This window comes from Sminthopsis crassicaudata, chromosome 1, assembly GCF_048593235.1.
Source record: "Sminthopsis crassicaudata isolate SCR6 chromosome 1, ASM4859323v1, whole genome shotgun sequence".
NCBI classification, from domain to species: domain Eukaryota; kingdom Metazoa; phylum Chordata; class Mammalia; order Dasyuromorphia; family Dasyuridae; genus Sminthopsis; species Sminthopsis crassicaudata.
Genome location: NC_133617.1, coordinates 431820777 through 431841196, shown reverse-complemented (window position 1 = coordinate 431841196; position 20420 = coordinate 431820777). Strand labels below are relative to the sequence as shown.

The following is a 20420-nucleotide window of genomic DNA, read 5'->3' as shown; positions in this document are numbered from 1 at the left end:
ACCATCCAGAGCACATCATTAAGGAAAGCAAACTAGGTCTAATAAACTTATGGGTCTATTTCAAGTCTGTATAATGACCATTTCCAGAAACCGAATTTGGTGAGATTTGCTCAAGGCTGGCATGAAAGGTCAAATTATGAAATTACTGCGGGGAAAAAAAAGGCCTAATACTGCAGAACTTTTCAGCTAATACAAACCCTGGACTGTGGTTAGTTTCACACTAGTATACATAAGTGCTGAGTTAGCAATCAGAGAAGGACCTCTAATAGTCAAACTCCATTACTAGAGTGATTATTCTCCACTGGGACTATGGAAGAGAGCCATTTCAGAGGAAAGAAGAGGCTTTCCACCTAATGAAGTTATTTTAAGGAGCTGCAATTTCTTTTTTGGTACTTTTCAAAATGCTAATTAAATTACAGACAAATTACCTATTTGCCTTCCAATGAGTGTTTCACATATATACAGAAACACTCAATAAGACTGGAGTTCATTTTAAATACATCTTCCAAGATTCCAGATGATGGTAATTTAAAAAACCATTATAGTGATGCAGACATTCTTCTAGAGGAAATAATTTTTATTTATATGGATCTTCATTTCATGGATACCATTTAATTACACTGGCCATCTGTAGAAAACCTGCTAATGAATTTTTGTTCTGATGCTGCCTGTACTGGATCTTAAGGATGATTTCAGAAATCTGTTTCATAAGATTCCTGTTCATTTGAATCAAACAAAACCAAACCAAAAGCAAAAACTAAAGCTACTGCAAAGGACAGAAAACAAAATAGTGTACAGAATGGAAACAGAAAATCCTGATTAATACTCCCTATTTCAAAAAAAAAAAAAAAAACCAACATGAAATTTATCTCTGCAAGTACCAATCAAGATTTTCTGTAATAAGTCCGCCAATCAAAATATATTCACAACTTGATTTTTAAAAATTAAAGATGAGTCTTTTAAAAGAAAAAAGGGACTACCACAAAGCTGCTCATCAAAAAGAACAAGATAGTTAAAAATTCAGAAATCAGGATTCATGTTTTGTATTTGCTCAGCATTTCTTGGTCTGATTTTTTGCCTTGAACCCTTTTTCCAATGTTGCTCACCACTGTCCAACAGCCTTTTGCATCTACTCAAGACAAATTCTTAAGTTGCCAATTCTTCATTTCACATTGTTTTCCTCTAATCTGGGCTAATTTTCTCATGCAGTGAAGATAAAGGCTAATAACTATAATTTAGGAGCTGAGAAAGCAGTTTGCAAATGACAAAGAATCAAACTGTGCAATTAGATAATTCTAACAGCATTAATAATGCATGTACATTTTTACAGGTGCAACTTTCAAAAATTTTTTCCAGTGGTTTTTTATTTGTTGAATTTTGTGTTTTAATGTAGCTTTTAGATATACAGAAAAAAACTGCTTAGATGTGGCAGATATCACAGCCCATATTTTTGAACAATGTCACAAATTGAGGGCTTTTTGATGATAACAATAAACAAAGTTAGAAATTTGAAGGAAAAAAAGTAATTATATTTTTAAAATATATATTATTAAAAATTTAAAATATATTAAAATATATATTAAAAATCACTTCAGAAATCTTTTAAAGCAATAATCTTTATTCTTTCCTAAATGATTATACCATTCTTATCTTTAAACCAAATATCCTTGACTGTGAAGAAGGGGAGAACTTTTTAAAGCTTTCATAAAGGAGGATGAAGATTAAATGAAAACCAGTTTCCCAGCCAAATAGTCATATGAAGGTCACTTCTGTAATTACTGCCCCATTTGAATATTCCTGCCAGCAATTCACCAAGATGGATGAAGGCTTTTTCTTAGTTCAACAAAATATTATGTTTATAACCTGGAAAACACTTGTATTTGAGGAAAATACTGTGAGCAAAGGGGTATGAGACTAAAGTGTTTAGCGTCTCAACTTGGGAAATGAATTTTTAATTGATTTTATCAGGCACCTGCCACACCACAGTGTTATGCATTCTGTGGACAACTGCTAAATACTTGTTGCCTAAGGGCTTGGAATAAAAGACTTTTGATCTATCTATCTATCTATCTATCTATTTTTTTTATGACAGAAAGGCACAGAGTAAAGTTACACAGAAAATCAAGAAAACTGCAAAGTAAACAAGAGTGAAAAACCCAAAGAGAAAATACTTTTAAATTAAAAAAAAAGTCAAAATACTACCAACAGACAAAAGAAATCATAAACTACTAGAATACAACTTAGAAACCAAACAAGAAATGCAATTTGCAAAAGTTAAAATGTTTTAAGTCCACAACAAAGGAATTATTAGCAAAGATTCTTGTCAATGGTCCACAATCAATCTGAATGTCTAGTATTATGAACAATATTATTTAAAAGGGGGAAAACAATAAACATTAATGTATATAAGAGAAATTATTATTGCATTAAGATTTCTGCTGTTTCAATTACATTTATTACTTCAAGTAGAACAAAAAAAAAAATTCCATAATAACATCTGACTGCTTGGTTAATTGTTCATTTTCTTTCATACCCTTTATCTTCTGACTTCCTCCTCCCCCACAAAAACACAACCCAAAAGCAAAACCTCCAAACCAAACTTGAATTGGGGTTTAACCCTGAAGAAATTCTTTTGGTAATTTATCTCTATTTCACAGCACATGGAATAAGCCTGCTGGTGGATAGATTTGTGCCAATCTTGACTTTGACATTATATTTCATAGAAATGGGCATCATTCCAGGTCTGCACAAATTTGGCTTGGAACTGAGCTTGAAGTACCTTATTGGTCTCTAAGTATTTCATCCTACCAACTAAACAGAGCCAAAAAGATAATTTGAAGAAAACCTTCTACATGAAAGCTTATAAAGAGCCAATTATGATGAACTGTATAGAAGTTTAGAATGATGTTCTTAAATCATACAGCCAAATGCTTTCAAAGTTCTGCTGGTTGATGCTTTTTTAGACAGTGTGTCCCACCTGTACCTGAGCAAGTCATAGTTGTTAGTATGGAAATACAGCATGGCTTTTAAAGGCTGTGAGCTCGTGAAGTCTAATGGAAGAACCTGCCTGAATTGATTTTGCGTGAGTTGCCGTGGCAGCTGCTGCTTGAAGACCTAAACCCAGTGTCCACCATGACTGTCAGCCTCCGACAGACTGAACACTCGCCGTCGTCCTTTCCTGCCAGACCTTACTAAAGGAAAACACAGCGACAGATCATAGGAAGCCTTTAACAATGGAACAGAGAAAAGGGAAATGGGAATGGACACAGGATAAATGCTACAATACCAACAACAAAACAGTAAAAGATGCAGTGTAACATTTGCTCATAACTGCTGGTGTTTAGTGCTATTTACGAAGTCATGCTTAGCATGCAGATTAGACACAGCTACTGAAGAACAAAATGACATCTAAGAAGGAACATATCCCCCTCGAAACATAAATATATATATATGTATATATGCATATATGTGTATATATATATATGTATGTATGTATGTATTTTTTTTTAAACAGTGTGAAGATAATGAAACATCAGGCCTGTTGGAAAGGAAACAAGATTTTGATTCAATAATATCTAGCATAGGTTGCAAAGTTCAACAGACTCAAGAAAAAACATCTTACAGATTTTAGATGTAAACCAGCAATTAAGAAATGATAGTTTTACATAAGGAACAGAGTAAAGAGGTAGAGTTGTTAGGGGGGAGGAAGGGAAGGACCAGCCAAACCAGCTAATTGAAACAACCATATTTTTGACATTGATTAATAAAGCAAACATCTATCAGTGTCATATCAGGAAAAACACCATTCTCTGATGAGTGAACCAACAAAGCCAGAGCCAGAGGGCCTGGTTTATATGAAAGCCTTTAGGTATAACAGCAGACTAAAATAATACAATTTTAGGGCTGAAAAGACCTATAGATCACCTAGTCCAATCCATTCATTAGCTCAGATGTATGAAATGATTTGCCCAAGTGACATAGATTATCAGTAGCAGGGCGAGGATCAGAACTGATGTTGTCTCCTAGTCTCTTTTCACTATACATAACGCTTATAGGTAGTTGCACTTCCTTAAAGGATCCTCAAAGTAATACCTTTTAAAAAGAAAGAGTAAAATAATTAAACACAAAAGGCCTAAAATGAAATATAGTGCTATTTTAATTGTAAGAAAAAGACTGGTGATAAATCTTGTGGTAAGGGAAAATTTACTTGTCTTTGAAAGAAATAAATAGACTGCTAAGATGTGAATTCTAAATTAATATACTAAGGACTCTGAAAAGAGGCACTTTTTTTCCTGGGTGTTTGTACTCAAAATGTATGCATCTTCATTTAGTAGTAGTCTGATTTTTTGTTATTTTTGAAATGAAAATTTGGACTATATTAAAACTGATGGTTCAAGTGTATGGAAAGAGAAACCATAGACAGTATGCAGACTCATGATCTCCCAGGAATGATCTATGTTAACTTGCTTATATTAAGTCAAGGATATTCCAATCGCTAACTTTTTTTCTTTCTTTCTTTAAAGCTTGGTTCTTTCTTCCTATATCCTTCATGTCATTCTTTTTATATCTTTTTTTTTTTCCATAGAAACTTGGAGATATTAAAATGAAACTGCATCTTTATAACTTGACATACTTTAAAATTGACATGATTAAAAAAAAAAAAAAGAACATGAGTTACAACTCAATACCCCATTTCAGCTTCATCATAACGTAGACTTCTCCCATACCCAATAAGTAACACTTTCAAAACACATTTTAAAAATCTCAAAATATGCATAACAGAGGCCACAGTATAGCTGAGACAATTAGGGAAACCTATATTCACTTTAGAGAATGCTTACCTAAGGACACTGTATACTAAAACAATTCACAAGAACTAAAGAAGGAAAAAAAAAAAAAAACCTAATAAAATAACTATTTCTAATGGTCTTGCTTCCCAAAAACTGCAAAATACTATCAAAAATGCAAGATGCATCTAATCCCATACTAATTTAAAAAGGGATCAAATTAAAGGCTACTAGCCTATTTATAAAGATCTGATCTGTCACAGACAGACTCTTGGCTTTCAGTCTAATAGTAAAAAGTTTAATTTCTTTAACAAGAAATTGTTTTGCTTACCACTTATCTTTTTAGGGATCTCAAAGCGCTTTGTTTAAAAAGGCAGAAGAGTATGGAAATTATTAAGAAAATAATAATAATCTTGATGCATTGCTTTTAATATACAAAGAACTTGTAATTAGACATCTTTAGTCCTAAATAGATTTCTCAGTATTTAATCCTCCTAAGAAGCAGCATCTTCTTCCTAATTTCATTAAAACACTGGTTTCCCAGCTGATATGGAAATATTCACTCTTAAAGGATTATACAATATGTATTGTTAAATGACTATTATATTGGTTAATAAGTTGATATTGACAATATCAATCATGTGATAAAAAAAGACTGAAAAGCTCTCTACTGGACTATAGTAATGTACAGGGAGATAATTAGGACAAATTTTCAAATGACACTTGTCTTTAGTTCTATGTACTGAACTCAAATTGGCATACTAATTTGTTCACAAAGATATGTCTCAAGAAGTAATTTTCAACTTTTTCAATTTTTGAAAAGATAGACTCTTTATAAAACTAAAGGAATCATTTCATTAAGCATTTATTGAGAGGGAAGGAGAATATTGTGACCACAATAATACATTTTCCTGAAAACAGAAAAACACCAAATAGCATGGTCAAAGTGGGCTAAAGAAGGAAAGTGATGCTGTATGAGGGCAGACATCGAAGTCTAAAAAAAATTAAAATGTGTAGGAAGAGTATGAAAAACGAATGTTTCCCAAATCCTAAGATTCTATAATAATCTCTAATCCTCCATAAAATTTGAAGGAATTAAATTTAGGCCATACAAGAGAAAGTACTTACTTCAAATAGCAGATAGTAGAGGCAGAAAATAAGGGGTAAGTTCAAAAAAAAGGAAAAGCAGGAAATAACATACTTATTAATGGGTTATCAGACATTCTTGAATCTTTGAAATTGAGCAAGGACAATCGTATCCTTTCATAGCATACACTTTAGCCTTAATTGAGATAGAACCATGAGCTTTATTCATGTGGGCATTTGATACCCTATGCTAGTTTTCGCTTAAGGTTATTAATAATATCAATACCTTCTAGATATCTGAATTTGCATTTTTTTTTAAGTGTGAGTTTAAATCTTCAGGGAACGAAATACTTTTAAAACCATTCATTTGCGCTAAATCCACATATCATTTGAAGGATTACTAATGGTCACTATCACAGGTATAAGGCTGATTTTCAAAACTTTATTTTGAATAGGTCATGATGAATGATGACCTTGTTTATTCCCTGTGTGTATAGTTCAACTCTGAGGGATTGTTTAAGATAAAGAGTAATATAAGTAACCAATATCTTCTTTGGGACACCACTTACGTACATAATTCCAGGCATTTTATTTAAGAGAGTTTCAAGTTAAGAGAAAATCTAGTTTTATAACAATGAATGCTTTGAGTATATTAAGCAAATGCTCAGTATAAATGGGGAGTTTACTTTGATTCTACAAAGCTACATAAACAGCAACAAAATTTAACTGATTCAGCACCACTGCCCTCAGAAACCATCCAATAATAAGTAGCAGCTATCTGGATAGAGCATTTTTCTACTGCATAAAATGATCCCAGCAAATAGTAGACTGGGAGGGTTGACTGAAGTAGTGCTCTATTTGGTCTGTAACAGACTAGGCTGGTCTGACCAGAATGTTGGGGGAAAAAAACAACAACAACAACAACAGAAACAAACGACCTCTTCATCAGAGGCTAGAAAGTGTGGTCCTAAAATGTCATAGCTGTGGCTGAAGGTCAGAAAGCTGGGTCTCTGGTAAGGATCCCAGGGACCGACTCCTTAAAAGCCAACACAGTGTCAAACAACTGCAAAAGGACAGCCATGGCAAGAATGATGGCCCTCCCTCTTTGTGTTCAGGGCTATGGTGCAGCATGATACCAACCAGATGTTGGAGACATCTGGCTAAAGGGACATCTCTCCCTTCCCCCTACTTCCATAAAGAATCCGGAAAACCAATATCCTATTTTCCAAATATAATTCCAAGTTTAAGCCAGAAATTCTATTTCTCAACAAAACTGAGTTGTTGCCGGCTTTCAGATCTAGATTTTTATACAATTCAGAAATAGTTTGGCTCCCATAGGATAACTTACCTACTTTACAGAGCTGTTGTGTGCACCACACTTTGGAAATCCTGAGGTGCTTTCTACAAGGGAGCCATTCATTATCATCATAAAAGCAGTTCATATTCTTTGTTACTTTGCTGCTAGTGATCAATGGAGAGCAAGCAGCTTGCCTGCCACGTACTGCTCTTCATCATATAGGTAAGTCACTGTAGTTTCAGGAGAGTCGGGCAGGAAAGCTTTCACTTCAGTGCTTTCACTGTCAGGCCACATAAAAAATGGTGACCCTTTAGATTTCTTCCAGACATAGTGGGATGTACAAAATTAGATACTTATACTTATAATGTTACAATACTTATAATGTTATGGCCATCACTTGATTTAGGACTAAAATTAACAGAACTGTCCAGTTATTTTCACCTTCAGCTAAAATAAAAGTTTCTCCTTTTCTAACATGAGAAAACATGTCACTGGTATGACATGGAATGAAGAGGAGATAGGTGTCAAGGGATTAGGAAAACCTGAGAAAAAATAATTCTGGGCATCTGAGGGAAGTGATGAAATTGATATACATATCAGGATAAGATGAACATTTCATACATTTTTAATTCGGATAAAATATTGCATTTTAAACAGATTTAGGAGCTTAGTAGCAAAATATCGCTCATTCATTCACTGAGTTTGGGGGTTCTTAACCTTTTTTTTTTAACGTCACAGATGCCCTCTCAGCAGTCTGCCAAAACTTGTGGACTTCTCAGAATAAGATTTTAAATGTACAAACTAAATATTTAGGACTACAAAGAAAACCAATTATATTGAAATGTGGTTATCAAAATAATAAAAATAAAGTTAGTCTTTGACATCTTGATAAAAGTAGCAAATTTCTAAGATATAAAACAGAGAAAACCTGGCAATAACTTTAAATCCCAAATCAGGGTTTCAGACTTCAAGGCTATTCTCAAAAGATGGTTAGTCACCTCAATTTTCAAGACCAAACTGGGTCAGGAGGGATCAGGTGCTGAATGGAAGAGCATCTAAGTGAAGTGGCTTTAGGATGACCTTTCTGCTTGCCCCTCACTTCAATTCCCAGCAGCTCTCTCAGGCTCATGAATGTCAATAGAAGATCAAGGTAATGGATGCTCGGTAAATGTTATGTGGGGGACTCTTAACAGGATAGAGATACACTGAGCCAAACAAATGGTTGAATGAAAATCATGGCATTTTAACCCTTTACTGAGGACCAAAAAAGCTTAAAACAACTTTCAAGAGAGGAATCTGTAAACATTAGTATATCATTTTCCTGAAGATGAATAAGTACCATTATTGAGTCACAAACTCATATGGCTTGACATGAAAATACTAGAGAAATGCCACCAACAGTGAAACATAGCCTAGAATCTTGTCAAATCTATTTCATTAGAATAAGTAAACTACCAACTTAATAAGAGTCTAATCTAAATATGTTACATTGACCATGTCTCTGGGTCATAATTCCTTGGCAATAATAGTACCACATCAATTGTAACATAAATTTAAATATAAGCACAGTATTTTTTAAAAAAGAAAAACATTTATGGTGATAACATTCATTTTAAATTTCAAATAAATGAACTTTCATCTTTATAGATCTCCTCCCCCAATTTTACAGAAATAATTGGGACTGAGGAAGAATAAAGTTGACAAACTTCATTTCCCTGCAGCTCTTGAGTCAGTGAAGGGTTGAATGTGTTTCAATAATAAGTAGTAAAAGAGATTTAATCAGACTAGGTCAATCAGGAAGCAGGAACAGACAAGTCAGCAAGTACCATTCAAATTACCATGAGCAGAAAAAAACAGATCAATGGAAAAAGCAATCCAGAAAGCTAAAACTATATCCTCTAGTGTCTATGATGATGAATACCTCATAACACCATCTGATCTGGGGGTGGGGAGGTTCAAGGGAGAAGGGCACACTGTGTATGTACTGGCCAGTTTCCCAAACAAGACTGAAAATTATGACTTCATAATATTTTTTTCTGGCCACTACACATTCCCCATCTAGCCCTTAAAAAGTATTCAATACCTGATGGGCTTTGTGCTGCAGAAGGAGTGGAAGTGGAGCTGGGTGCAACCGAGTCACAGCGCCCCGTACTCCCACTACCACTGGAACTGCCACTTGAAGGAGGAGATGATGATGACAGGGGTGACGAACCATGTTGGTTTATACACTGGGCCACAGCAAAACCTGTAAGACAAGACCCTGAAATTCACAAACAGGGACAAAAAAATCATCCAATCTTATCAGGCAAAGATGACCTTAAGATGGACTGGGAAGACCAAAGGATTATTATTCATTTCAGCAAACCTATGATTCTACAGGTCAAATAAAAAACGAAAACCATTATTTAGAGCAATGAATAATTTCTAAGTTGAAGCTAGTGATCCAACTACTTGAATATTTGACACAACAAAATTAAAGGTCACAAACAAGAAAACAGAGATGGTTGAATACAAGAATCACAAATTTAAGTTCTTGATGTTGGCGCAATGATGAGTTTAGTAAACAGGCCACCCAAAGCTCTGTGTTTCAGAATATTCTTAATATACTGTGTCTTCCTAATTGTAAAGTAAGGACACTGGTGGTAACTCCTTAATGAGAAAAGTTCTAATTCTAAAGTATTTTACAAATCTGAACCATTATATGGATACACCCAAAGCACAGAAATGAACACAAGAATTAATGCCTTAATTTACTAATGAGTTTTCAAAGGATCACCAGCCTAGTCAATTCTAACATCAAATGCTATTTCTAGAACAAAGAAAGTTTTCTATCAAAAACTATAAAAAGACAAGCTACAGAACACTCCATAACAACTTGGAATTTCAGCTTAATTAATTTGTATGTATGTATATATGTATATATGTATATATATATATATATATATATATATATATATATATATATATATATATATATATATATATATATATATATATATATATATATATACACACACACACACACACATACTCTGATCCTACAACTGGAATGTAAACCTCTTGGAGAGCAGGGATCATATCTTACTTTTCCTTTCCATCCTCTGCAGAACCCGGCAGAGTGCTATACTTGATTATAATGAATATAAAGTACTTTCTTAACATCGTTGAATATATTAACTTTTTAATAAGCAGGTTTAACTTTTCTCTGGTATATAATTCTCACACAATTGAAACCAAAAGCTTTAGTAGGCACATACTTGCATGCATGAATTAAGTGCTGGCACTCTTAATAACAACAGCTTTCAGTTAAGTGAATGTAGTAAATACAAAATAATAAATCTTGAATGTGGAAAAAGTCATTTGTAAAGAAGTTTTTGTTTGATTCCCAACAATTTCAAAGTTCCTTCTAATGACTATCAAACAGCCAAACTCTTAATTTGGTGCATGACACCAAAGCAAGAACAAATCAGTGATCACAAGGTCTTCTTCACCTGATTACTGGTCCAGGAATATTTTGTGCTTATGCTGGACATGAAGCCTTTTTTCACATTTTCCCTTCAGACTGCCAGATTACCTTTCCCTTTGCCATCTACCTATTTCAGTCCTTTTCATTTTCCCGACTTTGCTTTCTCCATAAAGCCAGACTTTTTTTTAACTATTTCATTCTACAATGACTTTTGCCTTCTCTAGAATTACATACACACATATGTATAGATCTATATCTATGTATGTATGTATGTGTGTATGTATGTATGTATGTATGTATGTATGTATGTATGTATGTATCTATCTATCTATCTATCTATCTATCTATCTATCTATCTATCTATATCCTGATCCTACAACTGGAATGTAAACTCTTGGAGGGCAGAGATCATATCTTATTTTTTCCTTTACTTCCTTTGCAGGACCTGGCATGGTGCTATACTTGATTATAATAACTATAAAGTACCTTCTTAATATGGTTGAATACATTAATTTTTAATAAGCAGGAAAAAATGGTATCTTCACAGACTGACAGTGAAAATTACAAAACATTTTTGGTCAACAGTCAACAAAAACAATGGATAGAGCACTGGATCTGGAGACAGGAAGACCTCAGTACATATATAGCCTCAGACACTTACTAGCTGTATAAGCCTAGGGAAGTCACTTTACTCTGTTTACCTTAGTTTCCTCATCTTTAAAATGAGCTGGAAATAGCACACTACTCCAGTATCTTTGCCAAGAAAAGCTTAAATGAGGTCACAAAAAATTTGACATGACTGAAATGACCGAACAACCACAAAAGTGATGTTTAATCCTAGAAAGTATTTCAATAAAGTTTTTTAGAACTTAATATAAGCATCTATGAAATATTTACCAATAGCACAGTCTTTCACCTCCTTCCCATTATTTACCAATTTTTTCTTGTACTCTGAAACAGTTATTTCTTCTACACATAATTTAGCATTTGATAATATTTCTATGGTGTAATGTTCTCCAAATGTTTCTTGTGTATAAGTTTTATCTTCTCAATCAGACTGAGGGCTCTTCAAGAACAGGAGTCATGTTTTAAAATCCTCAAAATAACCTAAAATTCTGGGGACACAGTGCATATATACATATACATACATACATATACATACATACATATATATATATATATATATATATATATATATATATATATATATATATATATATATATATATATACACACACACACACATACATATATATATATATATATATATATATAATATATGCAAATAAACAGAAAATATGATGTGGCTAAAGAAAAGGAGAACTATAAAATACTTTAAAAAAATCTGAGGAGATCATCATCACTTTTATCTAGCAGTGAAAATTAGTGAAAGCTTCACAGAGGTAGCTAGAACTTGGCCTGGATTTAACTTAAGCAAAAGAATTTCAATAAGCAGAGATGGGGGGAAAGTGAATAACCAAACAGAGAGTGCATAGTTGGTCCCAGAAGCTAGGACAAAAGTCAGGGAATTATTTAGCTTGATCAGAATATAGAGTGAATGAAAGGGTATTGTGGGTAGATAATAGCCTTTTAAGTGTTGTATGTAAATGAATATTGTTAAATAAGTCTGATAAAGCAGATTGCAGTCAGACTGTGGAAGTCTTAAATACTAGGTTTAGCAGTTTGTGATTTCTTATTTTACAGACAAAAGTTAGTTACTGAAGTCTTTGGAGCTGGGAAGTAACATGGTGAGACCTGAGCATTAGGAAGAATAAATTGGCAGCTGTGTGAAGAATAGATTGGAAAGGGAGTGGGAATAGTCAAAAAGATAATTTTTGCAGAGAAGCTTCTTTACTGAAGATTTAAAATGAAGCATTATCTGTGTCAAAGTGTGTTAAATCTTCTACACACCAGATGATATCAGACCAAATATATGAAGCAGCTATCACCATAGATGGTCTCAGACACTACTTCTTAGGGTCATTTCCCCTTTCCTTTTTACTTCATATTTTATTCTGCATGGTAAAATTTCTGGACCTGAGCTGAACATAAGCATCTGGGATACGGAAGTTCAGGACACTGCTGTTCTTTAGTTTATGAATGGATTAAAAGTCTTGCTATATAGATTAGCTAATAAATATTGAATACCTTCACATATTTTAAAAATAAAAAAATCATCAATCTCAGATATTATTTCTTGTTAGGCTTAAATGAGCACACAATCTCTTTCTAAAGCTTGTGTGCTTTCCTGATATTGTTCAATTCCATCTCACCTCCCAGCCCTCTCTTCTCTCTTAATGGCAGTGTGCACTCAAGAATGGCTTGGCTGGCCTACCTTCTACTGTTACTCAGACCACTCTACAACCTCAAGGAACACTTTCATGTACCAAAGGTTGCCACCTTTTCAGAATGCAGCGAGAGGGTCAGATTGGTGCTAAGCAGATCATGTGATGAATAAATTGCAGCTAGAGTATTTTTCTTTCTTAGTTGCCTGCTGTCTAAGGCAGGATGAATTAAGCTTGGTTGAGATACGGGATTTCTAAAACTAGTCATACACACACAGATTGCCAAGTCAAACACATACATTGGATATACTGTATCATGGGGACACTAATTATTGGGGCAAATGTAGCTAAGACTGAACTCTGAACAATCTCAGATTAATAACCAATGAAAAATCTAAATATTTTTTGGAAATATCTCCAGATAATAATATGAAATTATTTTGCTTAATTGACAAAAACCCTAACGTACCACCGAGTTCTTCTTTGGGACACAAATCAATTCTTAAGATTCAACAATTGCCTTCTGGATTTTCTCAATGTTGTATATAAGATGAAATTTTATTGTGAAATTACAAAATTTAGGAAATAACTGGAAAGAGATTTACCAATGAGTTTGTTTTTCATAAATGATGTTGTCTCCCAACCAAATGGGCTTCTGCTCTGTTATTTTCATGCTGGGAATACTCTTCTTCTGCTTCTTGGGATCACTGATTTTCTTCAAGATACTGTTCAAGCAGGAGGCCTTTTCTTGGCCCCCAGCTCCTAGTGCTTATTCCCTAAGAGATCACCTTGTATCGTGTGTGTGTGTGTGTGTGTGTGTGTGTGTGTGTGTGTGTGTGTGTGTACTGTATCCCCATTTGGACAGTAAGCTCCTTGACAGTAGAGACTGTCTCATTTTTCTTTGCCTCCCTAATATCTTGCATGGTGCCTGGCACAAAGTAGGTACTTATAATTTATGTTTGCTAATTTTCTTCATTTTACAGATGAGACAATTGAAGACTTAATGGTAAGATAACTTTTCAAACCAGCACATGATGGACTAGATTCTGGTTTTATTGATTCCTATTATTCTTTTCCTATAATCATCTTTATAATGTGACAGTAAGTTACATATATTCTCATGTGCTTTTTAGATAGAACATAAGTAAAACATTCACATGTTTAAAAACAAAACAAAAAACATCCTTAGGACCTGAATATCTAGGAATCTGGTACATCTGAGACCCTATATGAGCCTTTGGCTCCTCCCTATCAGGGAGAGAATAAAAAAATAAGAAAGAATAATTCATGAAAAATATCATTAGGAATTTGGCTAAAAACTATTATTTATATATGTTATTTCCAATCTGGGAGCTGTAGCTTGACCCCCAAGAGGTATAAGATCAGCTGACTTTAAGAGTCAGAAGATGGGTGACATCCTCACTTGTCTGCAAGAGCAAATTATGGGTTTGCCTCCATTATTCTCTTAACCTATTACAGCTCAATATTCTTCCACTCTGCCCTCCTTCCCCACTGGTCTCCTGGGCATTGGATTCTCAAAGAAATAATCATATCAGTTGGAGTTAGATACTCCAAATAGCTGTATAGGTAACATGTCCTGTTTCCCTCTTTTCCCTGAGCATTTTCCTCTTGAGGTTGTTGCAAGTACAATAGGTGTGTTCTGAGCTAGGAAACAAGGGAGCAGTAACTAGTGATTAAGATCTGATCTACTTTCTTCTCCCAAACCACTTTTTTTCCCCCATAGGGAAAAAAACAAAAACAAAAATAAGTTGCCCAGAAAAAGCAGATATAGATGAGTTACACTTTAGAACTCATGCTATTTTTCTCTCCAAACCTATCTCTTTTACAAACTTCCCTATTCACTTGAGGACACCAATATTCTTAGTCTCCTAAGTTCTCAAACACCTCATTTTTCTTGAATCTTTACTCAACTGAAACTACTAGCCAAAGTTACCAAGGATCTCTTATTTACCAAATCTGAAGACCTTTTCTCAATTCTTCTCGATCTTATCTTTGGAAACTGCCACCCACCCCCTTTTTCCTGGATACTTACTCTCTCCCTTTCTGGGTTGCTGAAAGTAATTTCACCTATAAAAATTCTCACACTGGCACATCTAAAAAATTTGGAAACAAAATTTTTGAAACTTGAAAAGTCTTCTAAAAGAAGAGTTTCAGTGGCTTTTGAGCCCATTTGTAAAAAAAAAAATACAAAACTGCAACATTTACTCTTTAAAAGAACTATGAGAGATATCAGGAAAGACAGACATTTATTCACTGAAATTCAACAAAAACTTTTGTTGATTTAGTGGATAGAATTTGAGGATAGGGACTATCTTTTATCTTTCTTAGTGCTTAGCAAAGTGCCTAACATGTAGCTGGCAAGAATTTAATGTTTATTAAGTAATTGACTTTAATTTCATGTGCAAGTTACTGAAGAAATCTGGCACAATGGAAAAAAGTAATGGATTTGCAGATTTGGGACAATGAGTTAATTTTTGTGGACTCTAGCTGCCTCATTTGTAAAATGAGGGACCTGAATTAGATGATATTTACCTTTAGCATCCTAAAAACTTGATTAAATCTCAGTCAGGTTTTAATTTCTGGTTCTGCTATGTGTCATTTAGCTAATGCTGGTCTTCACTTTTCCTTTGAGATCTCTTGAACATTCCATAATTTCAACCTTCACCTAAAATCTTGCACTCTTAATATCTTAATATGCCTGTTTGCTTTGTCTTTTTCTTTTTTTAAAGCAGGGTGAGGGAGAAGGAAGAGAGAAAGAAGAAATAAGGCAGCAGATAAAGGAGAAATGGCTAGAAAGTATATTTGAAAGTAAAGATTCACTTCTTCTATGAATGTATTAAAAGGCTCTAATCCTTTGGAGAACCAGGAACTTGTATTATTTCTTTATTTCCTGATAAGAACAATGGGACTTACTGAACTGATAAAGGTATCAGTACCTTTAATGTAACAAAAGAAAGCCTGAACGACATTTTAAAGCACATATTCTGCAAAAGTGTGTTGGAGGAGAACTTTGAATGGCATCTAACACTTAAAAAAGAACATTCACTGGATGAGCCATCCTGCATTAGAAGCTTCCAAATGAACTGTATCTATAAGCCATATAAGCAATTAGAAGGGCCTTTTCTTGGCTTTCTATAATAGCTAGCAAGTTGACTATATAAATGCAGAATACATATTAGTAAGTCAATCACAACACTATTTACCCTCTGTGCTTATATTTATCAGTTGGTTGAAGTTAAATCTAGAAAACAGATAGCTCCTCTTTGAAACTTTTAGATAGTCATGTAAGCGTAAGTGACCTTAGAATGGAATGCCAACTAGAAAATAAGAGGAAGACATAGGGAAATACTATTTTTTAACATATTTTTAAATTTTTTTTTTGGATGTTTTAAATAGGTGAAAAGATGGCTCAAAAAAGATTTCAATGGACTTTTCTTCTTTCTAAACTTAATTAAAATATATATTTCAAAACCTTGTTTTAAAAACTTTGGGCCTGAATTTCATTACATCATTTTAAAAAGTCTATACTATACACCAAGGTGATACCTGGAAGACTCATCTGAGAAAGGGAATTCCAGCTCATAATTATAATCAACATATGGTATGTAAATACCAACCCTATTGATCTGTTGCAATCATTAAACATGAAATAAAATTTGAGTCCACATGAAGACACTCAGTTGGTTCAGGAGAAACTATCCACTGATCCTATAATCTTCAACATAAATGACTTTTATAAAACTCACCATGGTTAAAGTTTGCCTTTCATTAGCAAATTCATTCAAACTGAATATCAAGTTTCTGCTGCAGTATTCATATTTTAGCACAACCCCAGCTATGCTGGGAAACAGTGAATAATCAATTGGCCTTCTGACCTCACATGCACAGCATTAGACACGGAGTGAGGCCGCGACCTTTATTTTCTAACAAACGCTACTTCATTTACTCTGTTTTCAACTCTGAGCAAAACTCACTAAATCATTCACAAGGAAGCTAAATAGGGGAAGACAGCCCTGGATGAAATTAAGTTGAAATTTGTGTTGAAAACTTCTCTGAATTAATGTTATATAGATGTAAAGAGGGAAAATATGAAAGAAGGAGAAAGCATAGCACCCAGCTGATACATCATCACACTGAACTGCCAAAGATTTTCATTTCTATTTTTTCCTCTTTGGATGATATAAGAACATAGTCATGAATTTATTCAATACACATTTGTTAAGAACCTTCAGTGTCTTAGGCTTTGAGAGACAAAAAGCTTTGTACCTATTAGGGACTAAGATGTAAGTTCAGGAAACTAGTATATGACATTACTGAAGCATATGAGAGCTATAAAATAAGACTTTATGGAGGAGCAGCATGGGAACTGGATCCTGTGTGAGCAAAGGTCAAAGATAGCAAAGCACAGGGCCCACTCAGGGACACAGCAAACCAGCCTGAGCATGGCATGGCATGTGAAGAGTAGAAACATGAAGGAAGACTGAAAGGGCAGGTTGACATCACTCCGTGGAAGGACGTGAAGGTGGGCAAAAGAATCTGAAGTGTATTTTGGAGAAAATAGGGGATGACAACATGTTTCTTGGCAAAAGAATGGCATGGCCAGAGCTGTCTGTAACGATTTTTGTTCTGTAAGGGAAAACTGGAGGCCGTCAAGGGAATAGAGATGGTGACACTTAATAGGAGATGAAATTGAACTTGGAAAACGCCTCTCAGGAGAGTAAAAAATTTCAAGATTTGAACACAGGAGAAACAGAGTAATCAGTGGTGCCACCAACAGCAATAATCAAGTCAAAAGGAGTAATAGGTTTTGAGGAAAAGATAAATTCAGTTTGGGACATGTTGCATTTGAGTTTCCATTGGGATAAAACAGGTAGTACTATATTATAGGCTAAGACTTTTCCACTTTACGACCCCTTTTCATCTGAGAAATTTTTATGTGACCCCAAGTTATATAGATATATAAAATAGGCATACAAATCAAACATTTACAATAAATTATAATTTTGCTACCGCCACATTCACTTATGAACTCTCCTAGGTGTCTTAAAGTGGAGATCAAAGACAACTGAAAAAGCAGTACTAGGGCTCTAAAGAGACACAAATCCAGATTTGAAAGCCTCTATTCATATACAAGTAGCAGCTAAAATTGCTAGAGTGAATAAAAAATAGTGAGAGACACAGATATATATTAACACACAGATATATACAATCATTCCATTAATCAACAAGCATTTTAAAAAATGCCTATCATTAGATATGCTAGGTATAAATGAAATTTTCCCTGTCCTTAAGGAATTTATAACCATTCACCCTTTTCTGTCATTCCCCATCCTCTTGTTTTCCTCCCCATTTAAGGAATAGACTCTTGGGAAACATCCCCACTGAGAGACTGGAGGAAAGGATGAGGTACCACAAAAAAGGTGAGCACAGAAATAGGAGAAATCAGAGAATATAATGGTATAGTGGAACCATCAAGCACATCATGGGAGTAAGATAGTATACACAATATAAATAAACTAATGATGACAAACTTCTTTTCTTTTTTTAAAAACTATTTTAGCAGGGCATTTAAGCAAATAACTTTCTTTTTTTGTAGAGATATTGCAAATATTGTTTTTAAATAAGAGAGATGTGGATTCTGACTTTATATATACATATAAATTCCAGGTCTGTGTTATTTATCATGCAATATTATTATTTCGGAAGGAAATTTCTGATTGGAATCATTGTAATGTGGGGACATTTGAGTATTTGCTTCTTCAAACATTAATTGAATAAATTTAAAATATCTCTTAAGTGAGGGGAAGAAAGAACAATGAATAGGAAGGGGTGCTGAACAATATCAAAAGCTGTAGAATATTAAGATGAGGAAAGAATTTGGCAATTAATAGTCAACGAGGGATCTATGAAAGTAGTTGAAAAGTGGTGGGGAAACCAGACTATAAGAAGTTCATGAAAGAGTGAATAGCAAGGAAAGATACAGTATCAGGCAGACTTTTCTAATTAATTTAAGAGTGAATGGGAGAGAGGAGAAATGTGAGTCACTAACTGGATGGAGAGAAAGGTGACAAGGAATTTTTTTTTTTTTTAAATACAGAGATATGAACATATTTATTGGTAGCAGTTAATGAGAAACTGAAAAAACGTGAAAAAAGGGAATGAATGCTGGAACAAGTCCTAAAGGAGGCAATGCGATCAAGAATACAAGTAATTATACAGCATGATAAATGAAGAAATGTGTTTAGAAAAATTGTATATGTTTAACCTATATTGAATTACTTGCTGTCTAGGGGAGGAGGAAGAAAAATTTGTAAGGCGAGGTTTTGCAAAGGTCAAAGTTGAAACCTATTTTTACACGTATTTTGAAAAATAAAAAGTTATTAAAAAACAAATTAAATAAAAATATAACATAAAAATACATGTCATCTTATAAAGTAGGAAAAAGCATTGAATTTGGAGTTACAGTTTGAATCCTGTTTCTGCTATTCTTAATAATTTTGTTAATTTGGGTCAATCATTTAGCTTCTCTAGCCCTCACTTTCCCCATTTATAAAATGAGGGAGTTGTTTTAGAGCTCTAAGGTCCTTTTCATCCTTAAATCTGTAATCTTATTTACTCTTGAAGCATTCAGTTGCTGTTTTTAAGAAAGGCATAAACAAGTAGTTTTTAAGGCACTAAGTTATTCATAGTCCTAAACCACCATGTGATGAAGTACTTGTTTTGCTCAAATAAAACTCCATGACAAATTTAAGAACTAAGGATGCCTTTAAATTCTGTAGACATGTTTAGAAATAAGTTTATTAAACATGATATATAAGAAAACACAAGTCTCTTCCCCTGAAACTACATCTCCTAAATCTTAATTGTCATGGGTATAACAAATATATACTAATCACATGTTACTCTTTCATTTGGTATTTCTTTTTATAGACCCAATAGGTAATAGATATCCCTTATTAAGAGTAATTAAATATATAAACTTTGGTTATATTAACATAACTATTAGTAACTACAAGTTACTTATAGAAACTTATAACTATAAGTTCTAGTAACTTATAAATCAGACTCAATAATAAAGTAGAAAAGAATTTTGGTATGTGTTACCTACATTTAAAAAAATCTGAATATTGATAGATCCAGTTGGGCAGTGTGCTTCAGCAAATGTGTTCCCCTATTAGTTAATTGCCTGCTGTATTTTGAATTGAGGCCATTATGCTAGAGGTTTCCTTATATTTAAGGTGCTAGATTTATTGACTAAATTCAAAGCACATCTTTTTGATCATTTTATTAATATTGATGAAGTAAAACAAAAACTTGTGAAAATACAGTATTTGTTTCGACAAATCAAAAACAATTACAATAGTCCAAAAATTTTTTTGTTCTGCTTATCAAATTAAATTGTTGTGACATCTGTGCAAAGGTTGAAGCTATTCAGGTGAATGTTTGTCAGTACTTTACTTCTCAGTAAAGTCATAGGA

General features: G+C 33.7%; 1 protein-coding gene across 4 annotated transcripts in view; it reads right to left on the bottom strand.

The window, feature by feature from the left end:
• Positions 1-20420, bottom strand: part of CLEC16A (C-type lectin domain containing 16A) — a 210556-nt gene that overhangs the window by 5231 nt on the left and 184905 nt on the right. For all 4 annotated transcript variants that reach the window (XM_074280551.1, XM_074280550.1, XM_074280552.1 and 1 more), the window contains one exon: positions 9254-9415. In XM_074280551.1, the coding sequence (XP_074136652.1) occupies positions 9254-9415 (162 nt within the window). The remainder of the gene's footprint in view (positions 1-9253; positions 9416-20420) is intronic.